At 39.4% G+C, this 18,610-nt stretch overlaps 1 protein-coding gene across 1 annotated transcript; it reads left to right on the top strand.

Moving 5' to 3' along the window:
* Positions 1–232: 232 nt before the first annotated feature.
* Positions 233–7,471, top strand: CIPC (CLOCK interacting pacemaker). Its single transcript, XM_080619213.1, has 3 exons — positions 233–352; positions 1,216–1,385; positions 6,237–7,471. The coding sequence occupies exons 1-3, from the start codon at positions 280–282 to the stop codon at positions 7,113–7,115; spliced, it is 1,122 nt and encodes a 373-aa protein (XP_080475339.1). The 5' UTR covers positions 233–279; the 3' UTR covers positions 7,116–7,471.
* Positions 7,472–18,610: the final 11,139 nt, after the last annotated feature.

An 18,610-nucleotide genomic window follows, 5' to 3' on the forward strand; every position in this document is an offset into this window, starting at 1 on the left:
AACAGCAAATGTGAAGCTGGGAGTTTAATAGAATTCTATGGGTTGTTCTAACAGATACAGCAAACCTTTGAAACCGGATTTCTATAAGGACAACTATGGCTGCCTTTGTTGTCTTTTACTGATGGAACTTTCCTTGGATTCAGAGAAAGGCCCTTTTTGTTCTTAACTGTTTTGTAGTTCTTCAATGGAAAAGGTGTTAAAAACTGCCTGCAGCACTATGGCAGCATGGAGACAAAATAGTCACCTCTTGAGACCCTCAAGGAACTACTGGGCAAAGTGATGGAAATGAAGAGCTTGAACCAGCACTTAAGCATGGCGGCAGCTGAATCTGACAAGGACTCTGGATATTCAGGTTTAGAAAATCACTGCATTACTTTTGTGTGTTATCTTGCTCAGACTTTGCTTTTATTAATCACATTTGACAAATCTGTCTCTTAGCCCCTTGTCATTTATGCCTCATTAACTGAGAGGGCCTTTTTATATAAACCAGGTTGCATCTGCAGTCATCATACCATCAAACTCTTCTGAAGTAGAGCTTTGCGTAGTTATAAAGTTCTTTCTGTGAATTTGAATGGCATGGGAATTAAAAATGTGCCTAGTAAAGAAACGAATGGAAGACTCTTAGACTTAGGAGTCTAGAAGTGGGGATGGCAAAATTACTTTTTTTTCTTTGCAGTGATGAATTAACTCTCTTATGATTTGACCAGAGAGTAATTTTTATAACATCAGTAAAATGTAGACACAGTGTGCTGTTTTAATACTCAATAAAACTGTGAAGAGATGGCATTTAAAGGGAAAACAAAACAAAACAAAGAAAAAGAGCTTTTGTGAGAGATAGAAGATTTCAAGACACAAAATGCCTTTAGCACAGACTGGCTGTGCAGTGCTGGAGCCCATAGTTCTTTGCTGCACCATGTTTTAGAGCAATCTTCATGATAGTGTGCAGTCCGTTGGAGATTAAATATGAAAGAACAAAAAGTAATATTTTTTTTTGGGGGGAGACAGTATCTGCATGAGGACTGGCCTGATGTATGAAGCCTTTTGTTAAAGGCTATTTGACAGCTGTCACAGCAGATGTAATTTTATTGGTGTTCCAGAACTGAACTTTGTTGTTGTTTGTGTCTTGGTTGAAAGAAAGCAGAATAGTGGAACTGAAAGTTGGTAGCAAGCATGGTGCACATGAAACAACTAACAGCTGAATTCTACATCTGGCAGATGGAAGTTCAGAGTGCCTGAGTGCTATGGAGCAGACTGACTCGGAGGATGTGCTGAATGCGTCATGTTGGAATGTAGAGGATGGGCCTTGGCAATGCCCAGTGGCCACAGGCAACTCCTTTCCTGCACTTTCTCCTATGGTCGTAATGAAAAATGTGTTAGTTAAGCAGGTAGGGAAGAAATAATCTCCTGAAAAATATTGCATGTTCTTTATTGTAATATTTTTCCTTTATCAAAGTTTTTACAAAGTTGTTGGAATCTAGACAGTAACTGGTAACTTGAAAAGTTCTATTGTGACAGTTAGAATCACTAAGATGGAAAAAGTGAAATGGAGAAGCTCTGCTACATCTATTAAACCTTTTTGTCTTAAAGGGATCCCACAAAAAGTAGACCTTTAAGAATGTTATGTTGGTAACACCAAAGAGTAAACCAAGAAAAGTGAGTGTTTTTCCTTTTGAAAGCTGGTATTTTCATTTTCATTCAGTAAAGATGATAAAATAGGATGATAGGTTTTGCTTCTTAGTTCTTACATCCTAAATGTGCTTTTATGTACAGTGGGAAATGCTAATCCAGAATGTTTACAAATGAAAACATTAAATTTGTATCTGAAGGTGTGGTATTTTTACTTTATCAGTTATTTCTCTTAGTTGCATGTGATAGCTCACACTGCAACAATTGCGTTGCCTATTTATGTGTTCCAGTATCTTGTTACCTTTTGCCCTCCAGCACATCCCTGAGACTGTAATGTTTACATTGTAACAGAAATAGGAGAGCTCCAAGTTCAAAGTATTGCTGTGTTATTAGACCTCTTGCTCTGTACATGTGTTCTGAGCAGAGGAAAAGTTCTTCAGCTTTTTTTTTATTAGAATACATGTCAGAATACAGTGAGAAGAGGAAAAACTTAATATATATCCGGATTCCTTTTCTACTGAATCTGTTATGACAACAAGCAAAACCTATAAAATTCAAATGTAGTGTGACAATGCTAACACAAATACAGTTTTCTGTTAGTGTTTGGCAGATTATGCATTTGTGGGGGAGATAAGGCAGGCTGAGAAAGTTGGAGCTGTTCAGCTTGGAGAAGAGAAGGCTGTGTGAAGACCTTATAGCAGCCTTCCAGTGTCTGAAGGGCACCTACAAGGGTGCCAGAGAGGGACTCTTCATCAGGGACTGTAGCAATAGGACAAAGGGTAATGGGTTCAAACTTAAACAGGGAAGATTGAGGTTAGATCTAAGGAAGAAGTTCTTTAGTGTGAGGGTGGTGAAGCACTGAACAGGTTGCCCAAGTAAGTGGAAAATGCTCCATCCCTGGCAGCGTTCAAGGCCAGTTTGCACAGAGCCTTGGGTGACACGGTTTACTGTGAGGTGCCCCTGCCCATGGCAGAGAGGTTGGAACTAGGTGATCTTTAAGGTCCTGTCCTGGGTTCAGCAGCAGCACCTTAACCATTCTGTGGTTCTGATCTATGAGCATTGTGCTTTATTTTGGCAAGAAACAATTTTATAGTCATGTTCCTATATGTGTGAACAGAATACTGTGTAAACAAATACTGAAGTTTTCATATAGCAGGGAGTAGACAAGCTTCATCAAAGGCTGATTGATAGCCTTTGGCCCAGAGCTCAAAAACGCTGATTGCAATGGTAGTCTAATGTTAAACTCCAAGTTGTGTTGCAAACAGTTAGGACAAGTAGCTGATACAAAGTAGCTTTTATATGTATATTATATATATATATATATAAATATATATTAAAAAATATAAAAAAACCTGGTAGTGTATCAAAAAGGAAATTTGGGAGTAAGAGTTGGAGGTGGATAAAATTACCAGACTCGGTTCTTTTGCTAATGCATCATAACTTTTGAGTCTAATTACATGTGGTTAAGGACAATAATGTTGAACTGAAAAATGTTTGCTGCAATAAAAGCAGTAAGTCCAGGTCAGAATAATAACAATGAAGTGTCTTTCTGCCTTTTTCTTTTATGCCTAGTTACTTCAGATGGTCATGCTGGTTATATTGCTAAAATGGGCTTTTCAACACAGCCCTGAGTTGGACTTCCTGGACCGAAAAAAACCCCCAAAAAAACAACAAAACAAAAAAGCCAACATCCAGTTACTGCTGTTTATCAGTTTCAGTCAGCATCATCCTTCTGCCTTAGAACCACTGTGATCCTTCGCAGTGGTAGTTACCTGCTGTCCCAATTTCAGAGTGTAAACAGCTAACAATGTTACTAAAAAAATAAAAAAATCGAGCAGGGAAGCAGGGATTAATTCCCTGGAACACAGCGGTGCTTGTGGCAAGGTTTCTGTAACTCTTGTGGAGGTGTTTTAGACAAGTTGTACTGCTATGTGCAGGATGTTAGCTTTCATTAAAAAAACCCAAAACCCACCCAGACCCAACACTTTGCAGAATTAATAAAATAAGCATGTCCTTCTCTACTAAAAATGAGATTTTGGGTAGGAGAGCAAGAGCAGAATGCAGCGTGAGTGCAAATAAGAGAGTAGATAATAGACATAGGAGAAAACAGAACAAGATAAACAGCTACTACAGCTCTTCTGACTTCAGTGATTCTAGGGCTCTGCTGTGCTAGATACTGCACAGGTGTGCAGTAAATGATTAATTCTGACCCCAAAACCTTTCATCTTAAGACTGCATGTTCAGTCCTGGGTTTGTATAGCTACAGTATTTATATACTTCTAACATCTCCAGATACTTTTCTTTTGAACACGTTTGTCCTGTCTTCTGTGATAAGGTAATATTTATTTATACAGGTAGTTGTTTTGTACCCCTATTCCATAAGAGTGTTGCCAACTGAACCAAAGAAATTCTGTATCAGAATAGGTAATTGAATCTCATCTCCATAATAGCTGCTTGTGACAAGTTCAAGTCCTTTACTGGGAGAAATGGTAGCATTTGCCAGTTTAAATTTTATGAGACTAGGGGAAAGGAAGTGCATTTCAGGTGGCTCAGTATAGTTTGAAACCCAGTAAAATGTATTTGCGCTAAAAACTGTGCATTCAGCAGGCCTGCCTCTAGCATTCCAAGTCATAAGGAACTGGAAAAGCAGGTGACAGTATATTGTATTAATTGACTTAATGTATGAAGAAGTGAAATTTTGATTCAGAAAGAAATGGTATCTCTTATTAGACCACTGTGTATGTTTGGAGAAAAGCAGGTATGCTTTTTGGCCAGGAGAGCTCATGAAGATCCATGGTAATGTATTGAAGGAGGAAGAGATGGTGTCTTGTAGAAGCTGATGTATTCTCCTATATTGCAGAGTATGGCTTGTGGGAAAGAGTGAAAACTTGGGTATTTTTCTTAAAATATAATGCTTTTAAGGTTCACTAGTGTGCACTATATCACCAGTGCTGTGGAGTTAAACTGCTCGAGGGTTACAAAAGGCTTTTTTCCTTACATTGGTTGATAGTCAGCTTTTTCTTTTTTTTTCTTCTTCATGGTTTTAAATGTATTGAAACTGTTTTGTACTTAAGATTGCAAAACTTACTGAACAGCTGTCATCTTTATTGAATAACGATTTCAAAAGCTTGCTATAAGAATAGTATTGACAAGATTAGAGTGCTGCCTTTCAACAAAGAGGGAGTCTGAATTGTTCCTAAAATGTCTGTACGGTCTTTCTTTGACTCTTTAAAACTATAACCACAATGCTTAATTCTTTTTCAACTTTTCTGTGCACTTGTTGTTTGAGCCCCAGTCTAGGTCAAACTTTTACATAAGCATTGTACAATATAAGCATGTACTGTAATCTTTATTTAGGAAAGCATGTATAAATTCAGATTGAATTGTTTTTAAATGTATAGTGCCTCAAGGGTCAGTGCTGGGGCCAGTATTATTCAATATCTTCATCAATGACCTGGATGAGGGAATTGAGTGTACTATCAGCAAGTTTGCTGATGACACTAAGCTGGGAGGAGTGGCTGACACGCCAGAAGGCTGTGCTGCCATCCAGCGGGACCTGGACTGGCTGGAGAGTTGGGCAGGGAATAACTTGATGAAATATAACAAAGGGAAGTGTAGAGTGTTACATCTAGGTAGGAGCAACCCCAAGTTCCAGTACAGGTTGGGGAATAACCTATTAGAGAGCAGTGAAAGGGAAAGGGACCTGGGGGTCCTGGTGGATAGGAGAATGACCATGAGCCAGCACTGTGCCTTTGTGGCCAGGAAGGCCAATGGCATCCTGGGGTGTATTAGAAGGGGGGTGGTCAGTAGGTCAAGAGAGGTTCTCCTTCCTCTCTACTCTGCCCTGGTGAGACCGCATCTGGAATATTGTGTCCAGTTCTGGGCCCCTCAGTTCTAGAAGGACAGGGAACTGCTGGAGAGAGTCCAGTGCAGGGCGACAAAGATGATTAAGGGAGTGGAGCATCTCCCTTATGAGGAAAGACTGAGGGAGCTGGATCTCTTTGCTTTGGAAAAGAGGAGACTGAGGGGTGACCTCATTAACATTTATAAATATATAAAGGGTGAGTGTCATGAGGATGGAGCCAGGCTCTTCTCGGTGACAACCAATGGTAAGACAAGGGGTAGTGGGCTCAAACTGGAACACAAGAGGTTCCACTTAAATTTGAGAAGAAACTTCTTCTCAGTGAGGGTGACGGAACACTGGAACAGGCTGCCCAGGGGGGTTGTGGAGTCTCCTTCTCTGGAGACATTCAAAACCTGCCTGGATGCCTTCCTGTGTAACCTCATCTAGGTGTTCCTGCTCTGGCAGGGGGATTGGACTAGATGATCTTTTGAGGTCCCTTCCAATTCCTAATATTCTGTGATTATGTGTATCTGCTGTTCCACAGTAAAAGGATTATGGATGACAGCTTTGATTCTAGTGCTATGCTCTGTTGTCAGAGAAAGAGAAGGATGAGTTTGATGGAAAACTGTTCAGAATGTATTAATTGGACAGTGTATATCAAATATGGAGAAATGGCACAGTCCACCTGTTTCATTTAGAGGTTTTTTGATCCTTTTCTACAATTTTGTTGTAAGACTTCTGTTTTTTCCCTGTTTATGCTTCTCAGGGGTGTTCATCACAGCTCCAATCTTGGACTGTGCAGCCATCCTTTGAAGTGATTCCAGCTCAGCCACAGCTAGTCTTTCTTCGTCCATCAATCCCACCTCCCATAAACCCTCACCCTGTTGGGAAAAAGAGAAATGACTCTGCTAATTACCTGCCCATCCTGAATTCTTTTCCCAAAATAGCACCACAGCCCTGCAAGAGAGATCGATCCTTTGATCTAGAAGAATGTCAGGAAACCAATTGCCCTAAACGACTCTGCACAGAAACACCCAAGATGGAGAGTTCTCCCATATCAAGGAGCACAGGCTTGCCTACTAGCCCTTTTGCCCACCTACCAGTTAGCTTTAAGAACCCTCAGGAGTCTAACCAGCAAAGTTCTTCAACTCTAGTGACAAGTGGAAAACTGTCAGCTCTTCCTGGTTTTCATCATGTTTCTAATGACACTCTGAAACTGCCGGGTTTGACTCCCCTTTTGCCTTTTGGGGCTCTGCAGGCAACAAAGTGTACCTCTCATGAGAGCGAGAGCGCAGCACAGACTACAACGCAGTCTGCAGTGTGGAGCCCCCCATTGATACCAGAAGAGATTTGCACTACCCCTGAGCTGCTCTTGCAACAGCAAAGCAAATGCAGACGCTTTCAGAACACACTTGTTGTGCTACGCAGATCAGGATTGCTGGAGATCACTTTAAAAACCAAGGAGCTCATTCATCAGAACCAGGTGACTCAGACTGAGCTGGACCGACTGAAGCATCAAACACAGCTTTTCATAGAGGCAATAAAGAACAATGCTCCACAGTCATGGGCAGAGCTAGAAGCATCTTTAACAGGATCTGATAAAGCTGATGGTAACCTTGCAGATCCCCCTTATCCCAATATATAGTAGCTACTGGTCAAGTTATTTTTGTGCCTCCTATTTCCTGTCTTAAGCTTTTACTTGAGCATTTTCTGAGTCCAGGACTTGCAAAGTGACATGCCGTGAATGACTTGTCTTCAGAGCCAGTTGTGGGACTGGAATATCCTGGTGGGGTCTTGACAGAATGGGTGCTTACTACTACGGTGCGACCTTGGACTCCATGCTAATTTCATGTACTTCCTGGGACTCTATAACCTTGGATGTGCTCTGCTGGCATGTTCCTGTTCTTGCAGTAAAGACAGTCATTTGCAGTATTCTGCAAGCAAACATCTTCCTGGGCCCCTCTTCAGATAGTCAGTTCTGAGGGTGGAAATGCACAACAGGCCGCAGTATTGGACCATCATCAGTTGCAATTAGATGAAAGGAGTTGAGGAGAGGAAACTTAGGCTGGTGGGGTGGTATCTTTAGGCTGTTGCTGTCCTTTGTTGTAGCAGAGTCTTTCTTTGGGGGTTTATTGCATTTGAATTAGCATTCTATATTCATTGCAGTCTTTGGTCAGTGCCATGAGTGTCTAAGAACCCAAGTGAAATGATGTGTTTTGATGAGTATGCTTTTGATTCTGGTCTGTACAATTTGAGTGAGTGAAAATCACAAGGCTTGCACTGGAGGTGTTTATTTTGTTCCAAAGCCATGTTTATTAATGGCTCACAAGTGTACAAGGCAAGTGGTTTGGATTTTCTTGGTGGCTAACAGATTAAACATTGTTATTAAAGACTGCAGTAACTTCTTTTTATAATAGCACAAGGAAGATATTCATTCACCAGGATTAATTCAACAAGACTAGTTGCATAGTATTTGATATGTGTATCTTTAGTTTACAAACATAAACTGTTCTTTTTTTTCTTTCCTGTGAAATCAGATAACTAACTTAAAAAAAAAAGAGTTGAGAGGAAAAAGAGCACAAATGGCCTGTGGTGAAACAAGTCCTTCTCCCATCCCCTTTCCTTCTCTTTTCTTATTTGGAGAAATTAGATGAATGTGCCAGAGAACGGGGATGTCAGCTTGGCTAATCTCTCAGAAATTTTTATCTACCTTGAATTTGAACAAAAAACCCCTCAGCAATCCCAAACCAAAAACAAAATCCCAAAACATTTTTTCTTCCTAGTAGATTTGTATCATTCCTAGCCTGCTTGCCTTGAGATACAGCTAATACTACTGTCTGCAATAAGGTATTAGGCCTGACTAGTAGAGATCCACAGTAGTCATGTTACAGAAGTTGTTCTACAGACATTTATTTAATTTCAGTTTATCTAGACACTTAACTATGTCACTCCCTCCAGTCTGAAGGGCTTTTTTCAGAGGCAGTCTGTGTAGAGAACTAAGAATGACTTTGTCTAAGAACATTAAGGACTCTGGATTGTTTATGGTGTGTTCCTTTCTGTGTGACAACATTTTCAAAAAGTCATGCTGTCTAGCTGACTGGGTATTTTGATGCTTTGATCACTCCTGTTACCTCTTTCAGGTTCTTAAAAAAAAGAAACTTGAAAGTAAAGTGGATGTCTTGCTGATTTGCAACAAGGCCTTTCCATTTTCTGATGCCTCTCAGAATCAATACTGCAGAAGATTGTGGAGAGTGCTTTTGTAGTCTTCCTCAAATACGTGCATTACAGAAATTGTAAGGGAATACTCTCTTGTAAGGGGTTTTCCCCATTTTACATTGATGAAAAGAAATGCTGTACATGCCTCACAAAAAGGAGAAATCTGAGTCATATTTGTACTGTCCATAGGCCTAGAGAGAAATAACTGTGCCAGGATTCACCCTAGTGGAGCTGTAGTAAACTAGTAGCTATGCCTTGCCAGGTATCCTGCCCACCTGCTCAAGACTAGTGCAGTAGGTGGGAATTGATTGAAAGAAAAGTGTTCACAGACTGTGTTGTCATGTATTTTTTTAAATATACATGCTGTAGTTGTGCATACTAAGATGTCTCATAACTTGCTGCACAACAATAGCAAAACTCAGCCAGCAAACCCAGAAGGCAGGATAATACAGTGCAATAATGTAGGTCATGTCTGATGTTGCTCCTTTGGAATCAGTTGTGGTATCTGCACCGGATAATATTTGGCAGGATAGATGTGATGGTACCTTAGGCCATTTGTGAAAGAATCCCAAAAAATAAGCTTGATTTTTCTGAGCTTACAGGAAGGAGAGGAGGCAGTAGCAGGCAGTTCTATTGATTGGATACCTGTGTGTGCCTAGAGGTGAGGTGTGAGAAAATACGTAGGATATCTTTCCTACTTTTCCTAAAATTCTTATTCGACCCATCAAATTGAGAGGAGAATTTGAAGTTCAGAATATATATATTTTAGGAATTTGTTGTCCTGGAAAACAAGATGATAGGCTACCTAGAAATGAAAGCAAATCAGAAAAAAGGTCCAGTCTTAGCTGTTTGAGACAAGAAAAAGTGGGTCTACTGGTGACTTCCATCCTATTTCCACTGTTCTGATAGAGTAAAAGGAAGGAAATGCTAGCCTTGCAGTGTAATACTTTTTGACTTAAGGAGACTATAGCTGATAGGAATGTCTCATAGTCAACACAGAATCGCATGTATTTTTTGCCCTGACAGCACTGAGGGTGGGCTGATGTGGGTGTGCTTATAGCTGATGGGCCTTTCAGCTGGTATAATTTGCATAAATACATATTCAATAAATCTGTGACTAAAGTTCAGCAGCTGGTTAGAAATCTCCTACTGGGCATCAGTCCAGACTTAAATAGTATTTGCTGAACTAGAAAAATCCACTCTGGAACTATTACATGTAAATCTGGGGCCCCTTAGGAACCATATCCCTAGATAACTGCAAATCTTGACGCAACATCTATGAAAAAAGGATGTTGAAGGCCCCTAGTAATAAATAATGTCATCAAGTACCATTCTGTTTAGATTCTCTTAGCTGCCTTTATTCCTGGAAGCCCTGATAAACCTTTAAACAATAAGGGCTTTCCTTTCTTAGCTGCAATTTAATAAAATAGGTTAGCTTGGAACTGTGTTGAAAAAATTAGTTGACTACATCAGGACCAGAGCAGGTCCTTATTCTGGGTAGGATCTGGAAGTGGTCCAGTAGATTTGAGCAGAAACATTAGCTTCTCTGATTGAAAACATGTAAGCAATGAACCTACAGATCATTTTCTTGACCTTTGAAGCAGCAAAACTTTGCATTAACAAATTAGTTGGAAGACAGCAGTCCCAGTCTTAAAAAGTCAGTCAGATGGCCTGCTATGGCTTTGGTTGCTGCTGACACCTAGCAGGCAGGGTACGTTGATGGTTCAGACAGACTGCTGTTTTTCTATTAAGTTTTAATAAATATTGGTATTTTTGATTATTTTTACTATGTATTTTTGAAATTCTACTGCTCTAGTTGGAATGTAAACATTTTCTGTACTTTTGAAGTCTGTTGCCAGCTCTGAATGCAGTAGCCTACTCTGTTATAGAACATGACCTTTTTGCTAAAACTTTACAGAAACAGACTGTGAAACATGAATGAAATAAAATCTATACTTGAAAAGTTTGTGGGTTATTTTAGTGCTGTTAAACTGCAAAGTCCTTTGTTCGGAAGCTTGCTTTCACATACAGCTCCTCAACAGCATGTTGCCCATGTGGGAAAGTGCCGATTCAAAAGTGGTACTGTGATTTCTCTCTCCAAAGAGAGTCACATGAGCTTTAACAGTATGTTATGAATTAAAGGGTCTCTGGGAGAAGCATGAGTGAAAGTGGGCTGTACGGAACTCTAAAAATATATTGTCATGGGTGACCATTGCCATAGATGTGTCATGAAGAACCTGGAAAGATTTTTCCACCTCAGAACTGTTATCTCTATGTGATGACTGTACGTTATGCTCACCGTCTGTGCGAGTGAACTCCTACACTGCATATTAATCCTGTCAGCTGTGTATGCACAATCCTAAATTGTGAAGTAAGGATCTTTTTGCTCTCTCTCTGGAAGAACATTCTTTAACTCAATCTATATACCAGCTTTTCACCAAAGCACATTTTTCAAAACGTGGCCATCTTTACAGTCTTTTCTTTGTTCAGAGATAACTCTTACAGTGAGAACTAGGCAGTCATGCTCAGAATATCCAGCAGCCTTGTGACATGAGATCCTGTCCTAAGGTACAAGAGATTCTGGTCAAAGTTCTTATGTGGCGCCAGACAAGGCAATAATTTGAATCTAATTGCTTTAAATCCAAAAAGGAGTGCTGTCAATTGAAGTAATTTTATTCCCCGAGACTGAAAACGCAGTGTTTGCAAATTTTGTGTTATTAAAAGGTATGGGTACAATTGAAGCAGGAAATTTTCAGGTCTGTCCATTCTGGCTAGCTTTTTCTTTACATGGTGAAGTCTGTCTGCAGGTTGTCAGGCCTGTTCACCTTGATTTCACTGAGGCCAAAAACATGAGTTGCTTTTTTCAGGTGCACTACATCTGTCTTGTTTTTTTTTCTCATGACACATAAAGAGCCTGAAAGGAGCAGTACCCTCACAGGCTTGGGCTGAGCAATCTTCTGGCATGAAAAATTTCTGGCATCCACTAGGTTGAAGGCAGCATGCTGTTACTGCTTTTGTTCTCGTAATTCCTGGGAGAGAAATGTGGGGGCCCTACCTACACAACTGTTCACTCTTGCTGTGTCTGGGTGATGTTTCCTTTTGGGCCCCTGGGAAACACAGCCATATAACCCCAAGTGTATTACATGGTCCAGAGTGACCAAAATACAATTTCTCTTCCTTTCTTAAATCTGTGCTTCCTTTGAGGTATGTCTGTGAGATAAATGGAGTGTTTCAGTATAATCTATTCAGAAGGCAGAAGGGAACACCATGTGTTCAGTCTGCTCTCTTGTAGAGCACAGTTTCCAAGACTTCCTCAAATTCCTATTTGAACTAAAGTGTGTTTTTAGAGGAAGCATCCTGCTTTGATTTGAAAGCTCCTAGTGATGAAGAATCCACCCAAATTGTTCAAAACATAATTACTTACTGTTAAAAATGTGCCTCTTACATAGAGCCTGAATTTGTTGTCTTTCAGTATCCAGCTGTCAGATCTTTTGCCTTTTGTCTGCTAAACTAAAGCTCATGCTGTGACATTGCTGGTTTCATTGTAGGCATTTACAAACTGAACAAATCAATTGTCAGCTTTCTTTTTTAAAGTAACTGATAAAGCTGTCAAATCTTTTGAATCATTTATTCATCTGTGGCACTCTTCTTTGGATCCTTTAAAATTATTTAAATTAATTTTTAATTGGAACAGTAGCTTTCATAGCAAAACAGGATTGCTAGAAGAGTTGTCCAGTATCAACCCTCCCTACTGCTATTCTGCTTAATTTTCATTGCAGCCTTGGCCATGGCATCAGATTGGAAGTTTAAATCATCCTTGGACCTGTTGCTTCTGCAGTTGGTGAACTGCCCTTTAAATGTGTTTCCACACTCCTTTGAATGCAGCTTGCAGCCAGAAAGCAAAACAAACTGATTTTAATAAGTGACCAATTGCATTTATTAGTTACCTCTGCTTCTCTCCTCAAAACTTTTTTGTCTTTAGATTTTGAAGGTAATTTTGCGTTGTATTCTAATAATTAAAAATAATATTAAATAATGCCAGTTTCATACCATTTTCAAAATAAGAGTAAAAGGTAGTGTTTAATAGATCTCTCTATACAATTCAGAAAACATAGTTAGAATGCATTTCACAGCATCCATTTGATTTGTATAATTCTGGCTTCAGTCTGTGTCATGTGGCACACTGTTAAATGCCCAACAGAAGTAAAATGTTATATCTGTGTTGGCTTTGTCCTTTACCAATTTTTAATTCTTGCTCATCAAAATAAAGTGTTCGCTTTATTTGACCAGCTCTATTTCTTACAAACTTCATCACTTTTAATTTTTTTTGCTTTATATGTCCTTGATTAATCACAAATTATGGGTTATTCCACTATTTTCTCTCAGGTGTTCAGCCTATGTTCATTCAGATCAGTTTACCTACCCACTGAAAAGCTGATGCCTTGTTAGTTCTTTTATCCCCTCAGCCTTCTGAAATCTTTCCTAGTGGTCTAAAAGTCATTGAAGTAGTATTGATGGTCCAGAGAGCTTGTTGGTTAGCACCTGTTAAATTTTCAATCACAACTTATTCAGACTTGCTGACTTTAAAATGGCTAATAGCTGTTGTTTCAAATGTCCTGAATTACTTTTTGAAGTGGAAATCAAGCTGTTGTCATGATATGCAAGGAATACATCTGGCTTTTTTCTAATTGCTCAACAAAAATTTTTGTGAAATGCTTTTGCCATTCTGCACTGCAGCAATGTAATTTCCATCTTGAACTGGAGCACTGCCAGCAGAAAGATTTCTTCTGCATCTCATGCATTTTAAGAAATGGCCAAAAGGGGAGTTTCATCAACTTCTTCATTGTTTTCTTCTCGTTCTTACTGCAATTAAATTAATTGAGTTAGTTTAATGGAACTGGAGTGCCTCTTACCATGCCCACTTATGCAGTCTTACCTTTTTTCCATAGCAATAGTAAGGGGGTTTTTTAGGCCACTAATAGTTACCAAGACTAAGAAATCCAGTAACAGACAGAAAACCAATCCTTACTGTTTTTTAAGAGATAGGACTGCTTGAAAAAATTATGTGTTTTCAATGGAAAAGTGCTGTGTTTTTACTGGAAATGAAAATGTATTTTGGCTGGCAGCTTAGTCTTTTGCGGCATTAGTCATAGCATTCATTTTTCAGTGAATCTCAAGCACTGTGGAGATAGTGTGGACTGTGGGGATGGGGGAAGATGTGGTTTCTCTTTACCCTCATCCCCTTCTCCCGAATTGTTTTGGGTTGCCTCTACAGGAAATAGTACCTGAACTTTGATGAGTGGTTCCATCACCTCATGCTGGCGAACAGAAGCCCACATAGATGGCCAGAACTGCTCAGTTCTCTGCAATGGATGAGACTAATAGAGAGCTCCTGAGTAAGTGAGGATGAAACAGCATCTCTTGAGAAAATTGCTGGCTAAAAGAGTGCAAATACCATTTTTTCATCATATCCCTAAAAAGTTCTAATTAAAAAGAAAAAAAAAATAAAAAGGTAAGGTTTTTGTTTGCTGCAAAACATGGCTGTGCCAGATAGGCCTTGCTCTACATTTGCCAGAGGCAGAGTTCAATGCAGCTACTATTTTGTGAGATGAGCAGTGTTTCACGTGGGAAGCGTGAAATATGAGTACACAGTAGGAAAGCTGTTTTACCCAGAGTGAATGTTAGCAATGCCCATTGTTTTGTATTCTTGCTAAGCATAGTCTCCCATGCAAATGATAATGCTATACAAAGTGTCCAAACATGATTGGAAGCCAGAATAAGATAGTCTTCATCAAAGTGAAATTGCCTCTCACTTTTTGACATCCTATTGCTGATCATGCTTGCAGCACACTTTCTGAGAAGATCTGACAGTGTGTTGCTGACCTCAATTGTGTGAGAAATGGCCAGAAAGAATTCTGAAACATTTGTTTCCACACTAATTGTGCAAGGAAGGCAAGTCTGAGCTTGAAGATAATAATCTGAATAATGAAATGCCTCCAGATGTATAATGGGAGCTGCAGCCAGCCCAAACTGGAGCAGAGCAGAGCGGTGAACTGCACTGAGGGTCTATTGCTGTAGCGCTTATGGTCTGCAATGGCAGCATTTGGGTAGAGACTTGTAGCATAGATATGCCAATGGCCCTAACTAGTTTCTAGCAGTTCAGAATCAAGCTGGGCAGCCCAAACATGTGCCTCAAAGCTAAAGGCAAAGGATCTATTCTTTTGAAAGGCTGGTATGCAAGTATAAATCTGGCCTGCACATTGAAATTGTTACCCCGTTTGTTTTTTCTGCAGCCAAACTTAAACCAGCTGTGTTACATGCACTGCCTCTGCCTGATCCTGGAGCCAGCAAAGTTATGGGAAGCATTATTGCAGTTTCTAAGGCTTGCTTTTTTTTCAAATTCCACTGCTTCTCGAGCACCTAAACACCTATCAGCCTGAGACACTACTGCCATTGGATGCAAAAGGGGTTAGTTTATCAGTGAGCTTAGTTGGGCGAGTGGAAGCAGATGAATGCCAATAAAAATCCTGAATTCCTGGGGGCAAGATTACCCCCTGATATCATTTTTCCTGTTTCATGTCATTATAAACTCTGTTATCCACGTGTGAAAACCTTAGAGGAATACCTGCATGCTTGCTTCATCTCGCTGTTCTGGCACTTGGTTCAGTAACAAACAAGCACTCAGTAGTCCTGCAAATATTCACTGTTATCTTAAACAATAATGACAGTAACAGTAACAGGCCACTGCCTGCATCTTACATTATTATGGGGAAGGGAGGAAAACACCCAATTTTTCACCACAGCTTAGCTGAACTTTTGGCATACATTTGTAATTTCTTTATCACATCCTGTTCTAATGCAAGGTCAGTCCTTAGCGCATAATTTCTCAGTAAATGGGCTACTGCATCCATTTAAATTCCCTTCAGAATATAAATGTGACTAAATTAAGTCTCTGTCTGCCTGAAATTGTTTCTGTTTGGGATGTGAACAAATATAGCAGCACTCGATTCTTCTTGGACTCTTCTCAGATATTTCCATGGCACCCAAGCTCCAGGTCAGAACTGCTCTAACTTGAGTACACATAACAGCAGGAAATTAATATTGGCAGTTGTGTTCACATTTAATGTCCAACAAGCACCAATAGCACTGACATGTCTAACATACGCTTTTGGACTTTTTCCTTTCTTTGAGATTTGCCCTGGTCTCTTTCTTATTAACTTAAAAAAGATCTTGATATAGATGTGATATTTATGATGTGTAATATCAGCTCCCAATCTTGTTTTAGGGATTATTATTGATGTTCAGTATTTTGTTGGCATGACAAAATGTTTTAAATCATACACCGTTCTCAATGCACTGTAATTTTCCATTCCTCTTCTGCAGTCTAAACAGTCTCATCAGGTAGAAGATAAAATAAGAGAAACTTGAGTGAGAAACTGGTTGCCATATGGCTGACGCCTAAAATTTCAGCAATTTGAGGGGAAGAAAGTGGAAAAAGATGAAGTAAATTCCACAAAGTTAATGCCATAAGTAGGTGGCAGCTGTTAGTAAAGGAGAAGGAAAACAAAGGCAGAGGAAAGAATACTGAACAATGTTACCAAGGATTTTTCTCACATCCACACAGTGTCCTAAAGCAGTTTTTCAGGTTTCATTTAAAAAATCTGAAGGCAGTACTTTAAACCACAAAGATTTTTTTTTTTTCATTTGATCTAGATGTATAAGCAGAAATGTATTTTGATGGTGGAGATGTATTCTCTGCTTTCATTGAGTGCTTGTTCTTCTCCCCTCCTCTTTCCTGCAGCCAGAAAGTATGCCATAGGCTTATGTTTGTGGCTTAAATCCTGCAAATTGTACCCAGCTCAAAAGCACTTGGCACCAGCATTGCTACTGCTGCATGAAATATTTCAAACAATAACATATGGTTGGAATTGAGATGGCCCCAGGCTCTGCTCCTTGTCTCACCTTAAGAAAAGGCACTTTGATCTTCTCAGCTGTAATATGAAAAAGCAATACTTGTTCCCTATTATAAAGTGCTTTAAGCTTCTTGTATAAGAATTGCAATATTGGTATTTATTACAAGTTATGGCTATGGGCTGTCATGCTTCTGGTGCTGGATTTTCTGAAGGCTGAGCATCTATGTGGTTATACTAACCTATATTTTATTTTGTGTTAATAAATTACACTATATACTCACTGGGCTAATTTCTCATGATATATTCCACAAGTGAGTATAAAGACAGGTTCCTTATGGTTTGGAAAATTGAAAGGAAGTAATATAGAGGACTAAAATATCTACTTCTATGCCTATCCAAGGAAATTATTATAAATATCTTAAGGTTGATAGGCGAGGGGAGTGAAGAGAGTGTTAGCTGACTTGTCGCAGACACTAAAAAAACCTTTCGTTGTGTAAGGAGACATCTGTCTCACCCCACTCATGTATTAATTTATGCCCACACATGTCATTTTCCTCCCCAGCATGTAAACCTGTTCATGTAACTGTAGTAATGCAACATGTGAAACTGGGGTCAAATGCCTGGAGGCTTATCAGATGTTACATTTTGTATCTAAAAAGTTTCAGTATTTGAAATGAGAAAAAGCCCCTCGATACAGTCCTGGAAGACATTGAGTACTGCAGCCTAGCCAACAGAACTGAGAAACACATGAGTAAAATGGAAGGTGTGAAGAGTGCAGCTGTAGTTATTGGGACTATGTCTATGCTTGAAGCTAAGAATATGCTCAGATCTTTTTTTCCCACGCTGAGCTACAGTGCTCTGCAACTAGTAGGACTGAATATTTTCGTTATTGTCTGTTCAACCATGGAGCTTCTGTCCTGCTTCCTTATCTGTGTTTACACAGTTGGCATAATTTTGTTAGAGAAACACTGGGATTTGTCAAATTCCAAGGTGAAAAAGATCAGGACACAGGATTTATAAGGACTGACTTTCAAGACAGGATAAAGATTTATAATTCCCTCAGATGGCTTGTAATCTGTGGTAGTTCATTAATGAGCAGAATTTTTGTATGCCTGGAAGAAACTTTAGGGGCACAGTCTTGCTATTTGTGTACCTACATAACCCAAGTGATTGAGCATCCCTCCCAAAATTCACATTTGTTAAAAGACTTGACATTTAGCTAGTTGGCTGCAAAAGGATTACTTGCTGTCATGTGGTACTGGAGACTTGTGACCACCAGAGTTAAGCTTAACTCCTAATGCCTCAGGGACTTCCTATGGGGACTGAAAATCCATAGAGCCTCTTAGCACTTCAACTTAAATGTAAACCTTAATTTTAGGCTTTTGGTGGAAATTTAAATTACATATTGGTTACATTGCCACTGGGGTTTCAGTAAGTAAATTTTATCAAACAAGTATAAAAGGTCATTCTAGTTGATTCATATATAATAATAGCTGAGCTAACGAAATGTCTACTTTCTCCTCTCTTGTATTTCTCAGATACTGTGAAGGTCTCCTGGTTCTTCCGTGTAAATCTTTTCTACATGACCTGCTGTGTTTTATGAAAAACGTTTCCCTGTATTAGATTCGTAACGAGAGGGAGATGGAGCAAGAGTGAAGAACAAAAAAAATCTTAAAATGATGTCAGAATTCAAAAGTGATCTTATATCTATTTCATATCTCAGTTTGCATGTATTTATGTTGTGGTTTAAACCCAGTCAGCAACTAAGTACCACGTAGCCGTATGCTCACCACCCTCCTTCCCGCTCCCTGACCTCTATTTAAGGGTCCTGAAATTTCCAGAAGTTCTTAACATGCAGTGTTTCTCCAAACCATCTGAAAGTTGTGTTATGGAAGTTAACATACCTAACTGTTCATTTAGAGGTTAAAAAAAAGTCAAATAGAAATACAGATACGTTTTCTTCAGTATACATGTGGTCATTCAGGCAGTACATGAAAGTACAAAAGTGGGT

The sequence above is a fragment of the Psittacula echo genome (genome assembly GCF_963264785.1).
Source record: "Psittacula echo genome assembly, chromosome: 5".
NCBI lineage: Eukaryota > Metazoa > Chordata > Aves > Psittaciformes > Psittacidae > Psittacula > Psittacula echo.

Excerpts from the sequence above, each read along its gene's own strand:
- CIPC (XM_080619213.1), top strand. The coding sequence starts at position 280 with ATGGAAATGAAGAGCTTGAACCAGCACTTAAGCATGGCGGCAGCTGAA. Across the intron at positions 353-1,215 it reads CAAGGACTCTGGATATTCAG|ATGGAAGTTCAGAGTGCCTG; the intron begins GTTTAGAAAATC and ends TACATCTGGCAG. Across the intron at positions 1,386-6,236 it reads AAAATGTGTTAGTTAAGCAG|GGGTGTTCATCACAGCTCCA; the intron begins GTAGGGAAGAAA and ends TATGCTTCTCAG.